A 20,161-nucleotide genomic window follows, 5' to 3' on the forward strand; every position below is an offset into this window, starting at 1 on the left:
TGGTTGATGCATGTTTTAGTTAACAGAAGTAACTATATGCAATAAATTTGCCGTAGTATAATGAGGCAGTGCACAGTGAAGCAATGCACTGCCTCGCGTGAATTACAGCCCCGTCCACAGAAGGCAGAATTTTGCCCAAAAACACGTCGGCTGAATGGGGTACACTAGGATTGAACCGCCGACCTTCTGCTTAAGGAGAACCGCTCTACCCTCTGAGCCACAGTTTTATAGGCAATACAATGAGGGCACATTGTCCCAGTAAATATTGAGCAATTTGCCAACAATAGCCCGATTACCACAATGTTAGTTATTAACTTTTCAACTTGAAGATTTCCGCTACATTATGCAGCCCTAATCTACTTTAATTGTGGGTGTGTAAATTCTGATGTTGGCCAGAGATGTCCACTAGCTGAAGTTACATTTATGTCAGACAATAAACAGCTGTATTGTAACTTTAAGTGACCTACCATCGATACAATACATATGTATTTGTGTTGCATTTTCACTATACTATAATTATATCAGTGACACAACTACTAACTCTGATTTTTTTTTTAAAAGGACCTATGGGACTGATCCCTGGCTGTCTAATTCCTGTCCCTATCATGAGCTTTCAAAAGGATAACAGGAAGTAAAAATGCATCTGCCATGCAGAGCTTTGCGCTGGGTAAAACTATCAGAGGACGACTGCACCTTAATTAAAGGGACTCTCACCTTTGTTGCATTTGAGAATTACAGCAAATTCAAATCATCCCGCCTTCCTCCAATGCCCCATCCCCTCGTTCCCATCCGCGGTGTTTTATTTAAGAAACTTTATTTACACAAGCAGACTTAAAACCATCCCGGTGTTTTTATTTTTTTGAAGAAACTTTATTTAAAAGCAGACTTACAACCTACTGCCACTTTAGACCTATAGACCACTTTGGTCTGCCATCGTCAGTCGCTACGGTCGCTACTCGCTACTGTCTGCCGTGGAATCAAAACAAACCCTCTAGTTGAGGACGCGCCTTGATGACGCGGGCCCGAATGCGCCACAAGAACACCTGCATGTCCATGCAGCAAACAGACAGGTCTGTCGGCCAATAAGGTCCTTCGGTCCGAAGAATTTTATTGGTTGAAGTTTTCACTAAATATTATGAGAGTGAAATAATTGTTTGTTTTTACTCCTGGTGGGTCTGTCTTGCATTTTAGAGTGTCATTACCTTATTAATACCAATTTAACCTTATCCAAAAAAAGTGTAAAAATGCAACAAAGGTGAGAGTCCCTTTAAAAGAGAACGTCACAGAAGGTTCTAGGTAAAAAATGATGATGTCTCCTGGCGATACATTCTCTGGGAACTCCTATTCAGGCCAATGGTAATCCCCATGTCCCACAATACATCCACTTGAAACCCCAGAGTCTTCTCCAGTTTGTCTATAGTTAAAGAGAAACTCACTTCCACCAACATCGCTCTTTTCTGGGCGTCTCTGGGATCATTTCTAACTATTTCATTCGCTTTTGAAAAGTTATCTCTTCATATTGACTGTTCGGCTAAATGTAAGTATCAAGGTGGCTTACCTCTGCAACTTTAGGGGGAACTCCATCTCCCAGCACTTCCCTGTAGAAGCACTGTTGAGTCATGTAATAGGAGAGTCCGCTGGTTCTCTTGAAGGCATCCTTCAGCCGTTTCAATTCCACATCAGTGACTACAGAGGAGAGATGATCAGAAGAGAGAATTCATTCAGAGGTGCTCAACTTTTTTTTTCACAGAAAATGGGTAATTGTATGTGATGTGACACAGTGCTTTCTTTCTCCATGAGAGAATGATGAATATAATCTTTATAGTGAAATGAGAAGTGTCAAAAGCAAAAATGTAAACTGGATATAATAAAGTTTCTTTCATTTACTTTTTACAGTGAGGTGAAAAAAAAGAGGACAACATTTCTGTTGGCAGTGAGGTCTGTGGTTTTATCAGGAAATTATTTCAAATGTCCTTTTTGCATTTAGCTTGTTACACAGATTCATAAGCAGCAGCGTCTGACCCAAATAACATTAGTGTTAAAAAAGTGTTTTTTTTCTGTAATTTGGAGGAAATGGGTAAAACTGTTACTAAATGTAGCTGTCAGTCTTGCACCTGCATTGAGGTCTGACATTTTTATGGCTTTTAACAAACGCAAAAATTAGCTACAGTCCTTTAAAGATGAGCTATTAACCATACTTTGGTCACTGTTGACTAATGAGTGAGATGGGTCAGGTTTACAGTTTCAGAGTAAAACCAATACAGCTAAACAACCAACAAGTCATCCAATATCCATTTATTTCCCACAGAGCTGAAACTCAGCCACTACATGAACCATCATATGAAAGAATGAATAAGAATGAATGGTCAGAGTTGATTGAAGCTATCATAGTTGACCATTTAGCTGTGGATGTTCATATTTCTCATTTGTCACACAAGTGCAGAGCCTTTTCGAAAACCAGGGTTAAAGCTCCGGTACCCTATGTTATAATTATTCCTTCTCATGTGTTGTACTGTTCTATAATATACTGTATATTTGATTGTTTGTGTGGTGGATGTTGTGTGCAGAGCTTGCAGCGAAAAACGCAGCTCTTTTGCTTAATCATCCAAATCAAACACTGATGGAGTTTTCCAGTTACAGGAGCGGCTATAGACTGAGCTCTGTGATGAACTGGTAAAGATGTGTGGGTCATTCCAATAGAGCGGAAAACAGTGACGTGATCAACCAACAGGTCTACTGACTTAAAACAGTTTTTGATTAAAACTGTATACCAAACAATTCAAATTAGTTCATTCATGATAACACATGTGCGGTAACAGATATGACTTGGCTGCTCTTATTTGTTTAATAGAATTTGATGTGATGATGAGACATAGACATTTTAGCATTTCAATTTATGTATTTTTTTGCCATTTTTTAGCCTCAATGATTTCATAACACTATTAGACTAATGGAGTTAGATATTAGTTGCTGTAATGTAGACAGGATAACTATAAACGATGATGGATGACTTTGAGGACACAGGTTTTTACACATAAGCGGTAGTTTTCTAATCTTCTCCAGTCTGGACTAAAGTTAAGTGATTGTTGGCACTAAAATGAAAAAATGTCATTCATCAAACTGTGTGGTTCCTGGCCAGTCCCCCAAATAAAAACTTTCAAAAAGCACTGTGGAGAACTGACCTTGCAACTCAAATGTAAATAACATAGCCTTGTCAGTAGCCTGTTAGAAAGAACCCGGAGCCCACAACAGTATATACAACATACATACATATATATTTTTAGGTTACACAGGATGCGATGAATTATTAAACAGTAAAGCAGAGTGAACACTTCCACTGTCCTGCCTTTGCAATGCAGAGGCTGACAAGCATCTGTGCTGCTTACAATATGCTGCAGGTCTCTTATCAAATTCATGGAAGTTAAAATGGTTTGTTTTAGCGCCCATGTGATAAGAACAACTAAAAGCTTACAGGGTCAAGTAACACAGGTAACCAATAAGACTTTGATTAATTTCACAGACTACAGCGTTTATTGAAATATGAAATATAAAACTAAGCTATATTTTTTTACAAACTATTTATTTATTTGTGGCTTAATACTTAAGTGTAATAAACAACCTCCTGAAGAGAGTGGGAGCCCCTGTCCCCCAACTTTTTAGACCTACACATGCACAAGTTCCAGACCCACGAAAAAGGAAACAGAGTATTTGACTCAGTTTCATGTGGTTATAAACTGTTTTGACACCAGCCTGAAGAGGGCAATAGAGTCTTTATGGCGTAAACAGGAAGCTTACCCAACTTGCAGAGACATGTACACCTGCCAGGCGCACACAGACGCACGCACACAAGTAATGTTCAGCAGTTTATAGCACTGTTTTTCTAGAACAAAGTACAGAGTCACAACTCTAATCAACGTGACAACAAAGACACCAATTATCAGAGATATTTACATGAGGAACATCTGAAGAATATTGATCAGCTGCGGTTTTAACCAATTCCTCTTCAAGCCATCCCACACATTGAAATATGTTACACGCGGCATCTATTGCTCTTCTGTTCATTGTGGGAGAGGAATCTTTCACATGTGACTCTCTCTGAGGTTTTTGCAAAATCTTAAACTATACATTTAAAGGAATCATTTAATGTACAGATAATTTTGTATTGTCTTGTTTTTGCATCTGGTAAGGAATGCTGCTGACAACAGGAGGACCAGAGAACGATCAGTCCTGGTGACAGACTACACATGACAGCCTATCTATGTTGTACTAAAAAAGCACAATGCATTCCTAAAGTCATTTCACATCACATTTGTGTTGTTATGATTTGCATGACTTCTTAGGATACGGACTTCTCTACAAAGCCCAAGTCCGACATAATTCAACTTCAGCTTTATGAAGACTGATGAGAATGTGCTTATTAAACACTTGAATAAATAGGAGCGAGGGAATTGCTTACATGGCTGCAGAGAAGGAAGTATTCTCCGTGAGAAAAAAATAACTGATAAAAAAACAAATTAGAAAGGTCAAAGTCAAAGGAGTACTTTAAATCAAGGCAGAGCAGCTTATTTGTGAGTATGCTGTTGGTATACAGTGTGCAGTGCAAAAGAACAAGACAAAATCTAGAACCTATTGGTGATGCACTCTATGTCCGGGATCATTTTGGTTTTTGCTTATTTCTTCATATAATGGATGAGTGAAAAAAATAACCTAAATAAAAATGCATCATCAGGATATCATGAGATAAGTAACAGGACGATAAGCAAAAATATAATTCCTTTATTTATGTGAACACACTGCTCCATGTAGAGCAGCTGTCCAAGATGCCCCCTGCCCACACTCAGCACAATTTAAACACAGAAACTGTTTCCTGATGAGCAGAGCTATGACTGACTACTCAAGGAATGCCAACAACAAAAAACCTGCAGTTGTTATTAAGGCTAACCGCATGCAGTGAGTGTGACAGTGAGCATCTGCAAGCTGCTTTGTTTCAAACAAGGGCAATTAAATGGACTTTGCAGCTGGACCATGTCTCTGTTGCTGCTGTTGGTTCCAAACTGTATTAAACCTTTGTGGAATAAGCCTATCCAACCCATCTTACACTTTATTGAGCACGGTGAAAATGTTAATTAAACCACATCTGTCGCAGTTCTGCTGCAGGACCATGAGACCAATTCTATGAGAACACACACACAAAAGAACTTTGTTTCTCACTACTTTTCGACCAATTGGATTAGCTGATCCCAATTAACAGTTTTTTTTAATGAAATGTGGATCCTCCAGAGGTCTGAACACTCTATAGCAACACTTGGGTTTCAGGGGCAAACCACCCCACACACAACTGGTGACTTGTATAAATCTGAATGTAAGGAAAGGGAAAGAAGAGCATTTGACTCAATCTTTACAAAAACTGATGTGCCTTTAAGTGAGACCTACAAGCCCCTGAAGGCTTCTGTCCTCGGCAGCGATCAGACCACACTGTGGCTTCAGTGGACAACTTCCAGGTGTAAACGTGTTTACCTGTGTGATAATGGATTATGAACCCGCGTCACCAGGTGTCATGTGTAAACCAGCTACAAGGTAGAACTGAACTTTATTCACATGATAAGAAACACAAAACTTTCTGTCAAACCAAACCAGACACTGTTACTCCTTAGCTATGCATTGAGTCTCAAAAGAAAATTTTCATCTCTGCTGCGTAGCTTCTGGAGAAAACCATCTTTAACATTAACATTTTTATCAACATAGTCTCCTAACAGTCTGAGGTGATAGTGATAACACGTCGTCTGAACAGAGCTCTTAAGAGCAGACTGGAGACCACACTATACGACTTAACTGGGACTAGTTGAGTAGCAAGCGTAGAAGGGATGAATATAAAGGCCAAACAAATATTAACATTGGTGCGATTACACCTGGAGACAACTACTGCTGCTGGATAGGAAAGTAAGCAGCTGTCAATGCAACAACTTACATATCGAAAATGTCAATGTCATAAATGTCTACTCAGAGTACATAAACAATACTAAGAAGATACTAACCTTTAATTTTAAAAATTTGAGAGATTGAGTGTAAGCTACAAAATCTAAATGATACATTTCTGTAGGCCAACCCAGAAGTTAGCATCACTCAGGTTTCCTTGACAATAAGCCCAGAGCTCACAACTGTCACAAACGTTCCTTTCTGCTCAGAGACATAAGTGACGACGGACTGGGTTTTAAGCTTCTTATCTATTAAATCACTCAATCGATGCAAAACCTGCCTGCATAACAAGTCTCTGTCAGAATTTGGTCTTATGAATAGTGCGTGTTGCATATTTCATAAGACTGGTAGCTACATGTTTCCTTCACCCTGACCATGATCTCACAGACCTACTTTTAGAGAGAACTACCCCTGAAGGACAATAGATTGTACAGTCTTATATTATTTTCTTTCAAAGCATAGAAATACATTCATGAGAATGTTTTTGTAGTGTTGGTTTCTTGTAATTATGAATTGCCTCATGCTCTGTTGAAATAAAGGGGGTTAGGGTAAGGATTGGGGTCATCTCTAGAATGAAGCAAAGACATCACTAATACTAAGTATACACATATAGATAAACATAGTGAGTAAGGAATGTGTGTGCATAAAGCTGAAGAAATTATATTTGTCAGAAAACTGTTTAAAAGTCAAGGTTTCGGCCCTGGTTTTGAAACCATTAACCAAATTCATCTCTATCATGGAGCATGGTTGGAGCAAATAGCAAATAGTCGATCATTTGAAAAATCAGCATTAGAGAAACATCAGTGTGTTCTTGAATCAAATAGCTTCTGCAATATTGGACATATATTTTAATAAGGAGAACAAACCCAGAGTATTCAGATATTTTGCTGTTACATTTGACATTTAAATCACGTTCCTTTTGATAATCACTGAGCTGTTTCTACACCATAACTGGAATGGAAAGACACACAACACCTGTCTACATTGAGGTCTCACAGCTGAGGTTGAAGGAATTCAGAACTGTGTCGAGGCGCACATCTGTCTACAACATCTGCTGAAAACCTTGACCGGCACGTCACTAAAGATGCTTTCAGATTTTTAAAGAAATAATGAAAAGAATTGATTAAGTGGAAAAGTCATATACTTACTTTTCTTATAAAGACTCATTAAAAGTTACCATAAAGATACTTTCAAACTCATTAAGTTCAGTAACAATCACTGCTGGCTCTAATGTCTTCTTACACAAGAGTTAGACAGCAATGTATGTGTCACAGTGTGGCCTCTGAGAATACCAACAGTAAATAAAGAAAATGTCTAGTTTGTGAATTAGAGTCAAGTATTGTGCTATAACACTAATGTGATGACTAAACAGCACAGGCAGATAATAGCAAATTTGTTACAATTAAATGGTGAAGAAAAACAAAGAATTCCAGATTAATGGGAGCACTTTGTGTATTGTCATGCTGTGATGCGATGGGTGGACACTGGGCTGCATTAACCGCAGTAGCTACCATTCAATTCACAGTAAACAATAGCTCTGATGCAACCCCCCCGAACCACACATTCTATAATGTCATACACACTCACACGTTTCAGAAATGAACTTGACATAAAATGTCTCTCTTTGCTTCTCCGATATACACATACCTGTGTTGCAAAAAAAAATGTGCATGCATGCACACACACAGTGTTGGTGTTACCACTACTCCACTAAGTTATCATGACAACAAAGCAGCAAGTGGCTCAGCCTTCTGCTGTGACTCAATATTTGCTGTCCTATGAAATAAGCTGGGCCTAGCTGGCCCACTGCTAGCAGCACGACTAGAATAACCCAGGCAGCCAACACAAAGGCTTCTGCAGCAGCATGACAATACTGAACTCACATGAGCCCCGGTGAGCTTTTAGTCATGGTGATCTGTCAACAGAAACACCAGCAGGCGGATACATAGTACTGATACAAAACACTGAGCATAGGGCTGCTGTTTAACGGTATAAAAACATTAAATGAATGACGACTTAATACCATTTAGCTGCTTCAGTTTAAGGTTCATTGTAATGTTCATGCTGGTTCACTGTCACATTGGCATGACTTGGTAGGACACTTGAATAATCTTTGTGAGGATTTCATGCTTTTGGGAGTTGGTTGCAAAAAATTGGTCATCTGAAGATTTAACTGTTGACTCTGGGAAACTGTAATTGGCTTCTTTTCCCCCACAAAAGTCTCAAAGAAAATGTTAAAGAACATTTACGAATTACCTACAATTATGTATAAGTTTGTATATGTAATAGTAATATGGTCAGATCTTCATCTAAGTTACCGTTATTAACAAATGATCCACATTAAGTAATGACATTAATTTAATTCAAGTCAGGAGTTATTAAACCTGGAGTTTAATCAATGAAACAAGATGGAGGTGTTGGTTAGAGCTACTTTGCTTTATTAAAGGCTGCCGGTAAGGCTTGTGTGCCCGTCTGTGTTTCGACCACCTGCACCAATTCTGGGACTGCACTATAAAAACATATTCAATTCATTTCACTTTGCGATAACTCATTTCTGTCTGTGCAATTAAATGGCTCATATGCAATCCATTACACTGTATATACTCAGCTCACAGTGTATATATTCTGCTTACATTATATTTATATCTCCTTGCATTTGTATTGACTGTTGACTTATTATTACTTCTACTGATGTCTGCTTTTAGTACTGTTTGCTGCTGCAACACAGCAAATTGTGGGACTAATAAAAGGATTCTTTATTTTTAAAAATGGGATGTTTACAGTAGTTTGTCGCACCAAAGGACAACAAATCTTAAGAATTTCAGGGGTTTGACCATAAGTTTAACATTTAAACAAATCTGAGACAAATACTTTCCATGTGCACACATCATGGACCTCTCAGTGGGCTTCAGTAACGTGACCTTGAATGGGGTTCTTGTACTAAATGGAATTGCCTGATTTAAAATCAGAAATGAGTTTGGGTTGATGCAATTGTGGAGTGATCACACACAAAGGCAAATCTCATGCACAACTGACAGAGAGGGCACAGAGAGGTCAGGTCTGCCTGCCTGCTGAGAACTGTATGCTCATGCAGACCATGCAGAGCTGAAGGGGAAACTACCTGACGTGCTTCAGATGGCCAGTCTCACTACAACATAAAGGTCAATGTATTTGTTTGAGAGAAAGAAAGATAGTGACAGCATTTTAATGAGTACTAAATTATTAGAAATTGTTCATGTGATTATGAGAAGTATGACATGTTTGGTTTGTTATGACATAATGGCGGGAGAAAAAAGTCTAGGTAATAAATTTAAAATACTGAAAGACGTTTTCACCATATCCTGCAGCTCTGTTATGCTCTGATAACGTGATTCGCTATCATGCAAATTACAAAAATTTCAAAATAGCCTGCCCATGTTTCCAAAGCAAACACCACACTGGAATCCTTTGTGGGAGCAGTAAACAAATCTACATGCACGTCTACGGAATACAAGGTGAGAATGCAAAGCAGGGGTCTATCACCCAGGCTGATAAGGCCGCTGACGTCAACCAGAATGAGACTATGTAGTTACCCAGGGGACTGTAAGGCTGTGCCATTAGACAGATGACCATGGTGCTTGTATTACTCAACTATAAAGCGGCAGTCAACCACAAAAGGGTTGATTGGCCCGTGAAGGTATTCCAAGGAATTTCCAGGAAAAAATAGTCAAATTTGATTCATTAAGGCACAGAACATACAACCTGTTTCAATATGTCCTCCCCAGCCCTGCCCAAACAAACAGGTGTACAATTTTCCATTGGACTTTATCTCACAACAAAAGATAGGTCAATGAGATTAGCTGTCATCACTCAGGGACTGCGTCCTTAAGGGGACTCAGTCTACTTGAACTGTAGAATTCGTAGTTCAAGTAGATTGTGAAGGCTGAACCAAAATAAACCGTCTGGTCTCCTATTTGCGTCACCAGGTTGTCTCAAGCTCACTATTGCATCATGCCTATGCAGCTTGGCTACCAGCAGAGCTAGCTTGTTAGTTTCTTCACCAATGATAAATAAATCCTAGGCTAAGATGGCCCCAGGTGAAGCCATCCACTGAATCCTTTGTTTCTGGTTATTGAAATGGGACAGCCTAGTTGCACTACTGTGATACAATCGTCTTCAAAAGCAGCCTCTGAACAATGCAGCCCCTGAATTAGGACACAGCTAGTGTCACATAAACGTGACTATCACATCCATCTGACATTTTTAACAAATAGTTACGAACGTGTTCATGTTGAAGGTGGATTCCCACGTGTCACAAAACATTTACTGCAACACAAAGCTAAACAAATTATAGCTTAAGAATTAACTCTGAGGTTTGGCAAGACTCAGACAGGAGTTCTGGTAATTGAACATGATGAGGTATTATTTATTGCAAGGATTTACAGTCACTGCTGTTATAGCAGGTATTCTTGCACTTCAAACATCACCCTTGATGTTACTTAACACTGGATCACACCCTCCTTCTGGACAATTTCACAATAGTTATATGGGATTTATCTTCATTCATGAGCAATCCTGTTTTTATCCCATCCATTTTGTACACTGAAGCACAAAATGAGCATGATCAGCTAACCACGGCTTGTCGTTCTATCAGAAGGAAACCCTGATCATCATATGATGGAAAATAAAAGACAGAAATAATTAAAATTGATGACTTAATTACATATACTTAGTTTTACACAGGTTTTACAACCTGTGTAAAACTACAAGTGACCTATTTGTTTGAATGTTTTGACTCCAGATGACCTCTCTATTTAGGCAACTTTATATCTTCGAAAGATTTTTCATATATGCACAGATGAAACAGAGTTTAAATTTGATATCACAAATATAGTGACCAAAGCTATCACGGCTATCAGTATTATGGCGGTATTGTTAAAATGTGCTGTAAATGTATTATTCCCACATGTACATTTAAACTTATATTATATATAACATTAAGATAACATGATTATTATCGAAGAGTGACAACTTGCTACGTTGAGTGCAGACGTCGGCTCCAAAGTAGGGACATAATATCAGTTAATTAAAGCCTAACGGTACAAAAACTGTCAGGAGTTTTACCACGGTATACCATGAAGCTGGTCATCATTTCATCCCTACAAAACATGCTTAGGTTGCACACTGGTGACCAACTGTTTTTGAGTTTTCTCTGCCGCCAAACGTGGTTTCCTACTGAGAGCAGGTGATGGTGATGTGATCGCATCATCTAGACTGCTAAGCTATTAAAGCTGTTAACGCTGACATTGGTTATTTAACAATTGCAAAAACTTGTATGTATCCAATCCACTGCAACACACTCTATAGAAAAGAGAGCGAGAGCACTGCACCTCTGAAAACATGGTTTCTGGTCCAGGTTGTATTGGACCATGTTGTCCATCTGTTCAATCTCTGCTGTACAAGGAAACTTTATTTTAAAGTTAAAGTTCCTTTTACGTCGACAGTGGTAAACATTATTCATAAATACACCAGGTGTATCAAGCAGCCACATTGTTGTTCTATATTAATTAACAGTGACAGCACTTCCTTATTTCTTATCTATTGCAATAAAATCGTTATCTGAATGTATCATACTTGTAATGCACAGGCTTATACAGCAGTTATTAATGGTGGGGCTTACGGACACTTGAATGACACCACACGAGCAGTATGGAGGCCTTTCTATGTTTTTTTTTTTTTTTTTACATTTCAAGAAGTGGTCCAAGTTACTTCTATTGTATTGGATTTGGCTGCAACACTGTTTACCCCTGAGACTCCTGAAGTGTTTTGTGGACTCATACACTTTCACCCATCCCTCCATCGGCATAGTGGGGAGTAGATAATAAGGGAATTTTTCATTTTTGGATGAACTATCCCTTTAAGTTAACATCAGTCAAAGGCCTTATTCATGAAGTTGAATATGGACACAAGGAACAGACCGACTTCCCTGTATGACCCTGGTAAAGATATGACAGTTTCCTGGTTGAATGTGTAACAGCCTCTCAATGCCTGGAATCCAACCTGACAAAGGTCAGCTTTTGCCAACTGGGGGAGTAAAGTGCAGTGAGAATGCCATCAGGGATAATACCTGCTATGTGCATGTTGATGAATGCTCCCCCACATCTTACATTAGTGCACCAACCCTGGGACTTTGCACAAGCTGCAACCATAGACTGTATATGGCTGCAACACAGCTTGACCCCAGCTGGGTGAATCTAGACGTCCACCTGCATATAGCCTGTATGGCAGGAGGAACCCTCAGTGGAAGCCCGTCTGGGTCTGTGTGAGAAGGAGCTCGGTGAAGGACGGTGCGGTGGATACAGGCCTGGAGTCACTGCTCCGTGTTGTCAGGGATCAAACGAGGACTCGCTCGGTTTAAAAACAGCCCGAGTAGCGGCAGCGATGCAAAGCACATCTGGTTGTTGTTCCGCCGAACGCCCGGACCGCACCGGGAGCTAGTGTCCGATCAGGAGGACAGTCCCCGGGCACAAGCACCGGCCTGATCCAGACACTGAATAACACTGAACCGTCTGGAGGCATTTCCCCCTGTGAACCCAGCTAGCAGACGGGGGGGGGGGGGGGGGGGGGGAGCTAGCAGCAGCACAGACATCCAGCTAGCCCCATGGATGAAAGCTAATAGACACACTGAGCTGTGGGACAGGAAAGTTTGCACCCATCCACGGTGTGTCTGTCACAGTGTCTGGATGAACCGGGGCCGTGCCCGCTCCCTCCCGGGCCCCACGACCCAGTGACAGCCGAGCACCGAGCTCCGTTCAGAAGGCTGTCAAGTGAACGTGACCCTGCTGGAAGGGAACGGCTCGCACGTCACCGCTGACAGCCAGTGTTGTGTCCATGCCCAGTCGAAGAAGGCTACGTTTCGAAGTGAAATTAATCCATAAATAGACCATTTAGTTCAGCTTTATTTACTGGGAAACGCTGCTTGGTGTATTCTGAGGCTCCGGGTGAAAACACAGGCTTAGCTTGAGTTCACCTCAAGGCGCGATTCAAACCCAGACAGCTTTCCGTTATGCGTCTTTGCCGAACACCGCCGTGGATGTGCGCGATGTCGCAGGGGACGCGTGTTATTCGCTGACGGGGGTCCATCCTGTACAATCCCCGCGGCCACTAAACCCGCTGGACCCCCGTGCGCGGTCCGGACGTGCCAGGTTGTACCAGGTTAGCCTGGTAGCTAGCGGCTAAGCTAGCGCCGCTGAGGTGGATTTGGTGTGTTGCTGTGCGGCTTACCTCTCTTCACGGCCTCGTCATACGACAGGAACCCTATCCTCGACTCTTTGGCCCCCATGCTCCCCTCATTTCACTGCGACGCGAGCAGAGAGGTGTCGAGTTGGCCCGGGGTGTTTGTCTCCTTATCCATTTATTGTGAAATCGGTTCCTGGTGCCGTGTGTGTGCGTGTGTGGTGAAGGGGTGAATGTTTTCAGCGACGCCTCCACTCTGTCACATGATCGGACTCCGCAGGTCAGTTGATCCGCTCCCTCTCAACCAGTGACGGACACCGAGGCTTGTTTACACGTCCTCTGCGACACAGTGTTTACCAGGATGTTTGTTTTTGAAAACTATAAACAGACATTTGGATTCATAACGCGCCGTCACGCCGAGCTGTTGATGTCTGTATTATGTAGATAGTACTGACAGGAGTGCGAGTGACGCCATCTGGTGGCTGGTCCGGTACTGCTACGTCACTGTAACAGCGCTTTATAGTTTGAATATGACGCCTTTGTTGTATATTCAACCAATCAATCAATCAAATTTTATTTGTATAGCCCATATTCACAAATCACAATTTGTCTCATAGGGCTTTAACATGGTGTGACATCTTATGTCCTTAAGAGTAAGGAAAAACAACTAAAAAAAAAACTTTTATTAACAGGGTAAAATTACGTAGAAACCTCAGAGAGAGCCACATGTGAGGGATCCCTCTCCCAGGCAAAACAGAAGTGCAATAGATGTCAAGTGTAGGAAAAAATCATCAAGATACAGGTTTTAGCAGCGATGATGAGGGTTTACATTTTGAAGGATAACTTCAATAACTATATGTTAAACCCTAACCCTGACGCTGTGTTGGCCGACGGTACCGCAGCATCCGGGCCAGACAGTTTCCCCCCCCAGGCCATAAGACTGTTAAACTGCTCCGAGGCACCGGCACCGTGGCATATTTGCACTATTGCACATAATTGCACTACCGTTTTTTCTTCAGCTGTATATATTATTTCTATTTTAAATTTTTGATATTCTATTTTATACAATTTTTTTTTTTGGTTGTAATTACTTGAGCATTGCTAGAAGAGAGCCTGTGACCCACGCATTTCATTGCCAGCGACTGCTTAATGTTATTGTTGTGCATTTGATAATAAACTCTTGAATCTTGAATCTTAAATGTCTGGGTTTGTACAGTGGAGTTCGGCGGGGCGCGCTGTGAGTGTGACACCCGGCACCGCAGCCAATCAGCGACGCCCAGCGGCTGTGACGAGCATGACAGGCGCCCACGGCCGCGCCCGGTCCCAGTCAAAGCAGCGTTAATCCGAGTGGAGCAGCTCGTTGACTCATCCGTGGGTTTGTTGTGCTGGAGGTGAAAGCTCCAGACGTGGATTTGCAGGAGCAGGCTGCTGAATGGAGGAGGGACCCCACGTGTTGCTGTACTGGCCCAATATTATTGGTGGGGAACACATGGCTGGATATAAGGAAGTGCTTTCTGTGTGAGGAGGATATTACTGCAGGTGTTTCTATGCACAGCGATGCGGGTGATTTGTCTCGGTTGTTCTTGTGTGTCTGTCTCTTCCAGGATACATCCGGATTGGCCTTGTGTTGGCTGCATGGGCTGCCTCGGACACACCGGCAGCCTTCGTCCCCCTTTACTCAGTCTTCATAGCACTTGATGGTAATGTAGCATGGGTTCACCTCGTTTGACGTGTAGCTCCAACTTGTGTTTGTCTTGCAACATTAAAAAGATCCACTTCATTCAGAGGGAAATATATATTTTATATATTGATTTAGTGCTGGATTATATCAACGGAGTGTCCCCTGACTCTACTTGGAAAAATAAATATATTTTGCATATTCATTTGTTTTGCCTGCTAGGAAAGAGATTTATCAATATGCACCCTACCATGCAGCAATGGCAGGAGACAATAAAGAGTTTGTACCTGATAGGGGAAAAAAAACCCTCAAAAGCTCATGTAGGGACGGATGTGTTCTTGGAAAGAAGGGCCCCTGTAATTGAATATTTAAGGTACTAAAAAGACACAGAGTTGTTCTGACTTACTCAAAAGAAGACCAGATACGGCATCCGTCTTCAGAAAACAATGTAACTGCATACAATTATTTTCACTATTGGGTATTTTTTAGAGTCATCTGTCTCTAGTGTGTCATGATGTGTTCTGTGCAGAAGTGGATGGGTGGCTGGCGAGGAGGCTGGGCCAGAGCTCCAGGTTCGGGGCCTGGCTGGACGTAGTGGTGGACAATCTGGGGAGAGGGATGCTGTGGGGCCTGCTGTTTGAGGTCTGGTGACTGCAGAACATTCAACACGCACAGCGCTGTACACTCACGTTCACACCATCTTTTCGATTTAAAATTGATACATACTCATTATTGTACCACATGTCTTTGAAAAAGACTGTCATTGAATGGATGATCAGTTGATGCAGAGAAGTCTAGAAACCACACACACACACACACACATATGTGAGTCCTTTCATTCAAAAAACACCAAACACTTTTTTTCTGGCAGCTTTTGTTAAGAATTCCCCTTTTTTCTTCTAAACTCTTGATTAAATAACAGAGCCAATGTTTGTCATGTTTAACGCTTTACATTTTGCTCAGACTCTGGCTCCAAAAAATCATCTACAATATGAATCATGCTCAGTATTATCCAATAATATCTCTGAGACGAGAATCACTCCCGTCTCTAAAATCTGTCCCATATGACACAAGGAAAGATGATAATAGGTTGTTGTTTGCAAGGTGTATGATTCTGTGGTTTTGGAGCTTGGTCCATTATTGATTGACTGTAAGGATACCTCTGCTACATTTGATTCATCTGTCTCCCACAAGTGTCCCACGTTTTAAACAGTGTGACTGAAGTTCTCTTAGGATGTGGAAGGGAAATTGTGAGTGATGACATAAATAAATATATGTGTGCATTAAGTGGAAACAGCTGTAAATACACATTTGTTCTCTTTTGGACTGTTTGTTTTTTAAATGGTAAATTTATATTTGATTGTGGTGAAAACATTACTATGGTTCCTTAACTGGCATTTTGCTCTTTGTGACATCACACTGAGAACTCACTCAAACACTTGTACTGTTCTTTATTTGAAGCAAGACAAAGACATAAGAATTCCATGTGTGACAAATTGGTGCAAGACGTATAACGTAAATGCATTGTTCAGTAATTTATAATGTTGTTTGTCTGTTGTCGTGTGTGTTGTCTAGTGGGGTTGGCTGGTGTCTGCACTGGAGTGGTGTGTGTTTGTGTGTAACCACGAACCCAGAGGTGACAACTGGAAGAACAGCTTCACCAGCAGCCCTCGGTTCATACAGGCCGTCATGGCAAACGGTAACATTCTGCCGCTGCAAATAAATGTACAGATCAGGTCTAATCCCAGATTGTGTGAGTTCATTTGAATTGATGTGCTGTTAGGCTTCCGGACACCACTGGGCACGTGGGTGGTGAGCGGGCTGGACGGCCTCCCTCTGTGGCTGTATGGGTATCAGCGGGGTTTCCTGTCTCACTGGTTATATCTACCTCTCTGGATCCAGGCCCTGGGGACCGTGCTGCTGGCTGCAGGCCGCCTACTGGCTCTGCTTGTGGAGGTAAGAACTCGGCATTCAACACCCAATCCCCTGCGATGATCAGTAACATGACAACACAGGTGTTGAAAGACATGTAGTTGCTGCTCTGTGGTAAAGTTGGAGATGTACTCCCATCCCTTTTCTCTACAGATCTGGTGTGTATGGAGACACATTGAATATCTCACCAATGATGAGCCAGAGGAGAAAAAGAACTGAAAGCCTCTCAGCAGAGTTGGCTTTCACTGTCCTGTCTACACCCTGATGTTACTCCATCACTTGTGGCTATAGTGTAATCTTATGGGGCAACAGGTGACGAAATGTTCACTAGACATTCATTTTTCATCTGTAGAAGGCTCCATCTTTTTTATTCTGGGTCTCTTTTAAGAGTCTGACAACATTACACAGATTACTGTTTTTCTAAGTACCATTCCTTTACACGACCAAATCTGTAAACATAGGGTCCATTTTGAAAAATAATGGAATCGCTTTTAGGTTAAAACATGTTGTATCAGTGGATATGATCACTTTTGAGGGTTTTTTATCCTCTGCTGAGATAAAAGGTGTGGCTGATCCCACCTCTCCCACACTGTCATGTGTGTGTGATGCAGACTGTGGAGGTACTCGGGGAGAAGAAGCCTCTTCAGCTTGTAAAACTGTTCGAATGAATACAGGTATTTTAGAACTGTTATTTATTGGAAACACACTGCCACAGAGACCAGTTACTCTTCAATCAGAGAAACAAGACGAGTCATAGAAACATTTTGAGACAGGAACATCAGCAAGCCAGTTAAAAGTGTAAAAGTCCTGCAAAATATCCTCAATTTACAAAGATGTCCTCCCTCCGTAAGGTCTGTGCTCAAAATGAGTCCCCACAAATGTGTAAGTACAAGTACAAGTACACACACACACACACCACTTTGTGTTAGTTATAGGACTCTTGCTACCAAGGAGAGGTTTTGTGTGCACATAGCTTATAACAATACAAAGCAGTAAATCAATATAAAAGATTCAGATTGTGTAACACTGTAGTAGAAGTAAAGTGCACTGTTGCAAAACACATGAGGTGGCTGTTTGTGAGTGCTCAAAGAAGTGTTTGATATCTTAGCTGGAGCTATTACAAACGATGTTACTAACTTTATATATGCAAAGATGCATGAAGATGGATGATGATATATTTAATGTCTTATTAATGGGACATACTGGGATACAATAATGTTTTTTAATTGAAATTTAGATTTTTTTTGTTATGTTCTGTTGACTGTTTTTTGCTTTTGGCTGCAATATTCTTATTAATGTATTTTTTCATAAGTCTTAAGTTTACAATAAAAAACTGAAAATGTTCACAAAACTATTTGCTCAAACCTGGAAATTGCATACGAAAAGGATGAAAAGATTTATTTTTTATAAAGAACATTTAAATAACAGATTTGACTTTTATTGAAAATGTGGCAGGTTATCTCACAGCAAGAAGGCTCACATTTTGAATCACTCCCCCCCCACCACCCCAAACCATGCAGATTGATTAATTGGCTGTAGGTGTGAATATGAGAGTGCTTGTTGGCCCTGTGCTGGTCTCGTCCAATGTCAGCTGGGATTTGGCTCAAGCTCCCCCCGTGACACTTAAGAGGATAAGCGATAATGTATGGATGAATCTGGGGCAAGTGAGCTTTATTTTACTTTTTTAACAATAACCCCATTTGTGGTAGATGGATACTCCTGGAATGTCACCATACTTCTAATCAGTTTCGAATGTGGATACTTGATACTTCAGCTGAATGGACCTCATGTACCAACAGTCTGTGCTGGATTGGTCTGTGCAGGCCGAAGTCTCACCCCCAAACCTTCATTCATTGACTTGTAAGTGCATGTTTAGCAGGGCTGCCATGAACCAAGTTTGCGACATTAAACTCCTGCTGAGAGCATGTTGGCTAGTGTGTTGCACGATGCGCTCTTTTAATTCTGAGATTTTCTCTGTGAGGTTACTGTGAGCATTAATGCATAGAGATGCTGTGACTTTCTTGTTTCTCTATAAATTCAGGTAGGAGATGCTTCACATTGCCGGTGCTTCGTACTAAAATAATAATAATTATTATTATTATTAAAATAATGAAAGACAATAATTGGAAGTGTTGTTACAAAACGAAAAACAGTTTTTTGCCTGAAATATTTTTTGTGAAGGAAGGATTCTCAAGTTACTTTAATTGTATTAGATTTGGCTGCAACGCTGTTTACCCCTGAATCCCCCAAAAGTGTTGTGTGGACTCAAACACTTCGCCCAGCCCTCCATCGGCATAGTGGTGAGTAGATGATTGATATTAAAAATGTTCTGTGAACCATTTAATTTCAATGATTCTAAAGGGGCAAAGCCATGAAAAACAGTCCGAGGTGAAACATTTACAAAGGACTCTTAACTGGTCAGGATACAGGGAAGTTGGCAAAGTGTAAGATCACCACTGGGTTCCTGCACTTTCTTACACATCCCACTCAATTACTTTTTAAGGGCGTTCCAGACCTAATTACCTCAGATTCAATGACACAAAACTGAATCATGGATCCAGGTAATTACTTTAAGTGTCATAATGAGAACTATTACCATTTTTTCAAGCAAACAGGCAACAATTAAAATGAGAGATTTAAAAGTGTCAAGACTTATGTGATGTTGTGTTCTGTTGCCATCCCAACACAGCAAAACAACACAATGTGTAACTTGGACAGTGGGTGATATACCTACAGCAGCACAAAGCATATAAATTAATTGTAATTATAAATAAAAAATAAACGTTGATTTATCATTTTTCAATAATCAATTTCAAATTCAACCACTTTCAATGACAAGTCTATTTTGAAAAATGTTAAAGGCCTCATTTTTTTAGGTGTTACTCTGAATGTCACTATTTTAACTAATAAGGCACCTTTAATAGTAGTTATAACAGCTATTTAGCATCATTTAGTTATAGAACACCAACTGTTGGTGTGAAATGTATTTTTTTTACATCAGTGTTCATTTTGTAAACAATTATTTTATGTATATTTATTTTAGCTGTGATATGTATATATGATTTGTTCAAAATGGATTGTGGGTATTTAAGATAGTGACTCTGCTCTTCATCAGATGTCTGAGGAAGAGCCTTGTGCTTAATGCATCCCTGGTAAATCATCCTTTTAATGGAATCTTTGGCAAATGTTTTGTGGGTCCAGTGCCATTGAACCAACTATTTTACTGGATGTAAGTGTTGTTCTAATATTTTTATATAATTTCTAGTACATGTACATCAATGTTAATCTGTCAATTACATTTTTCTGGTCATGTTTCGTTTCACCGGGATGTTAAAGGTGTGAATACAAGAGAGATCCATG

General features: G+C 40.5%; 1 protein-coding gene across 5 annotated transcripts in view; it reads right to left on the reverse strand.

The window, feature by feature from the left end:
• Positions 1-13,411, reverse strand: part of usp32 (ubiquitin specific peptidase 32) — a 45,191-nt gene extending 31,780 nt beyond the window's left edge. For all 5 annotated transcript variants that reach the window (XM_061072876.1, XM_061072877.1, XM_061072875.1 and 2 more), the window contains exons 1-2: positions 13,240-13,411; positions 1,559-1,686 (exon numbers count right to left, since the gene is read on the reverse strand). In XM_061072876.1, coding sequence (XP_060928859.1) covers positions 1,559-1,686; positions 13,240-13,297 — 186 coding nt within the window. In that variant the 5' untranslated portion in view covers positions 13,298-13,411. The remainder of the gene's footprint in view (positions 1-1,558; positions 1,687-13,239) is intronic.
• Positions 13,412-20,161: the final 6,750 nt, after the last annotated feature.

Source organism: Limanda limanda, chromosome 6 (genome assembly GCF_963576545.1).
Source record: "Limanda limanda chromosome 6, fLimLim1.1, whole genome shotgun sequence".
In the NCBI taxonomy this organism is placed as follows: domain Eukaryota; kingdom Metazoa; phylum Chordata; class Actinopteri; order Pleuronectiformes; family Pleuronectidae; genus Limanda; species Limanda limanda.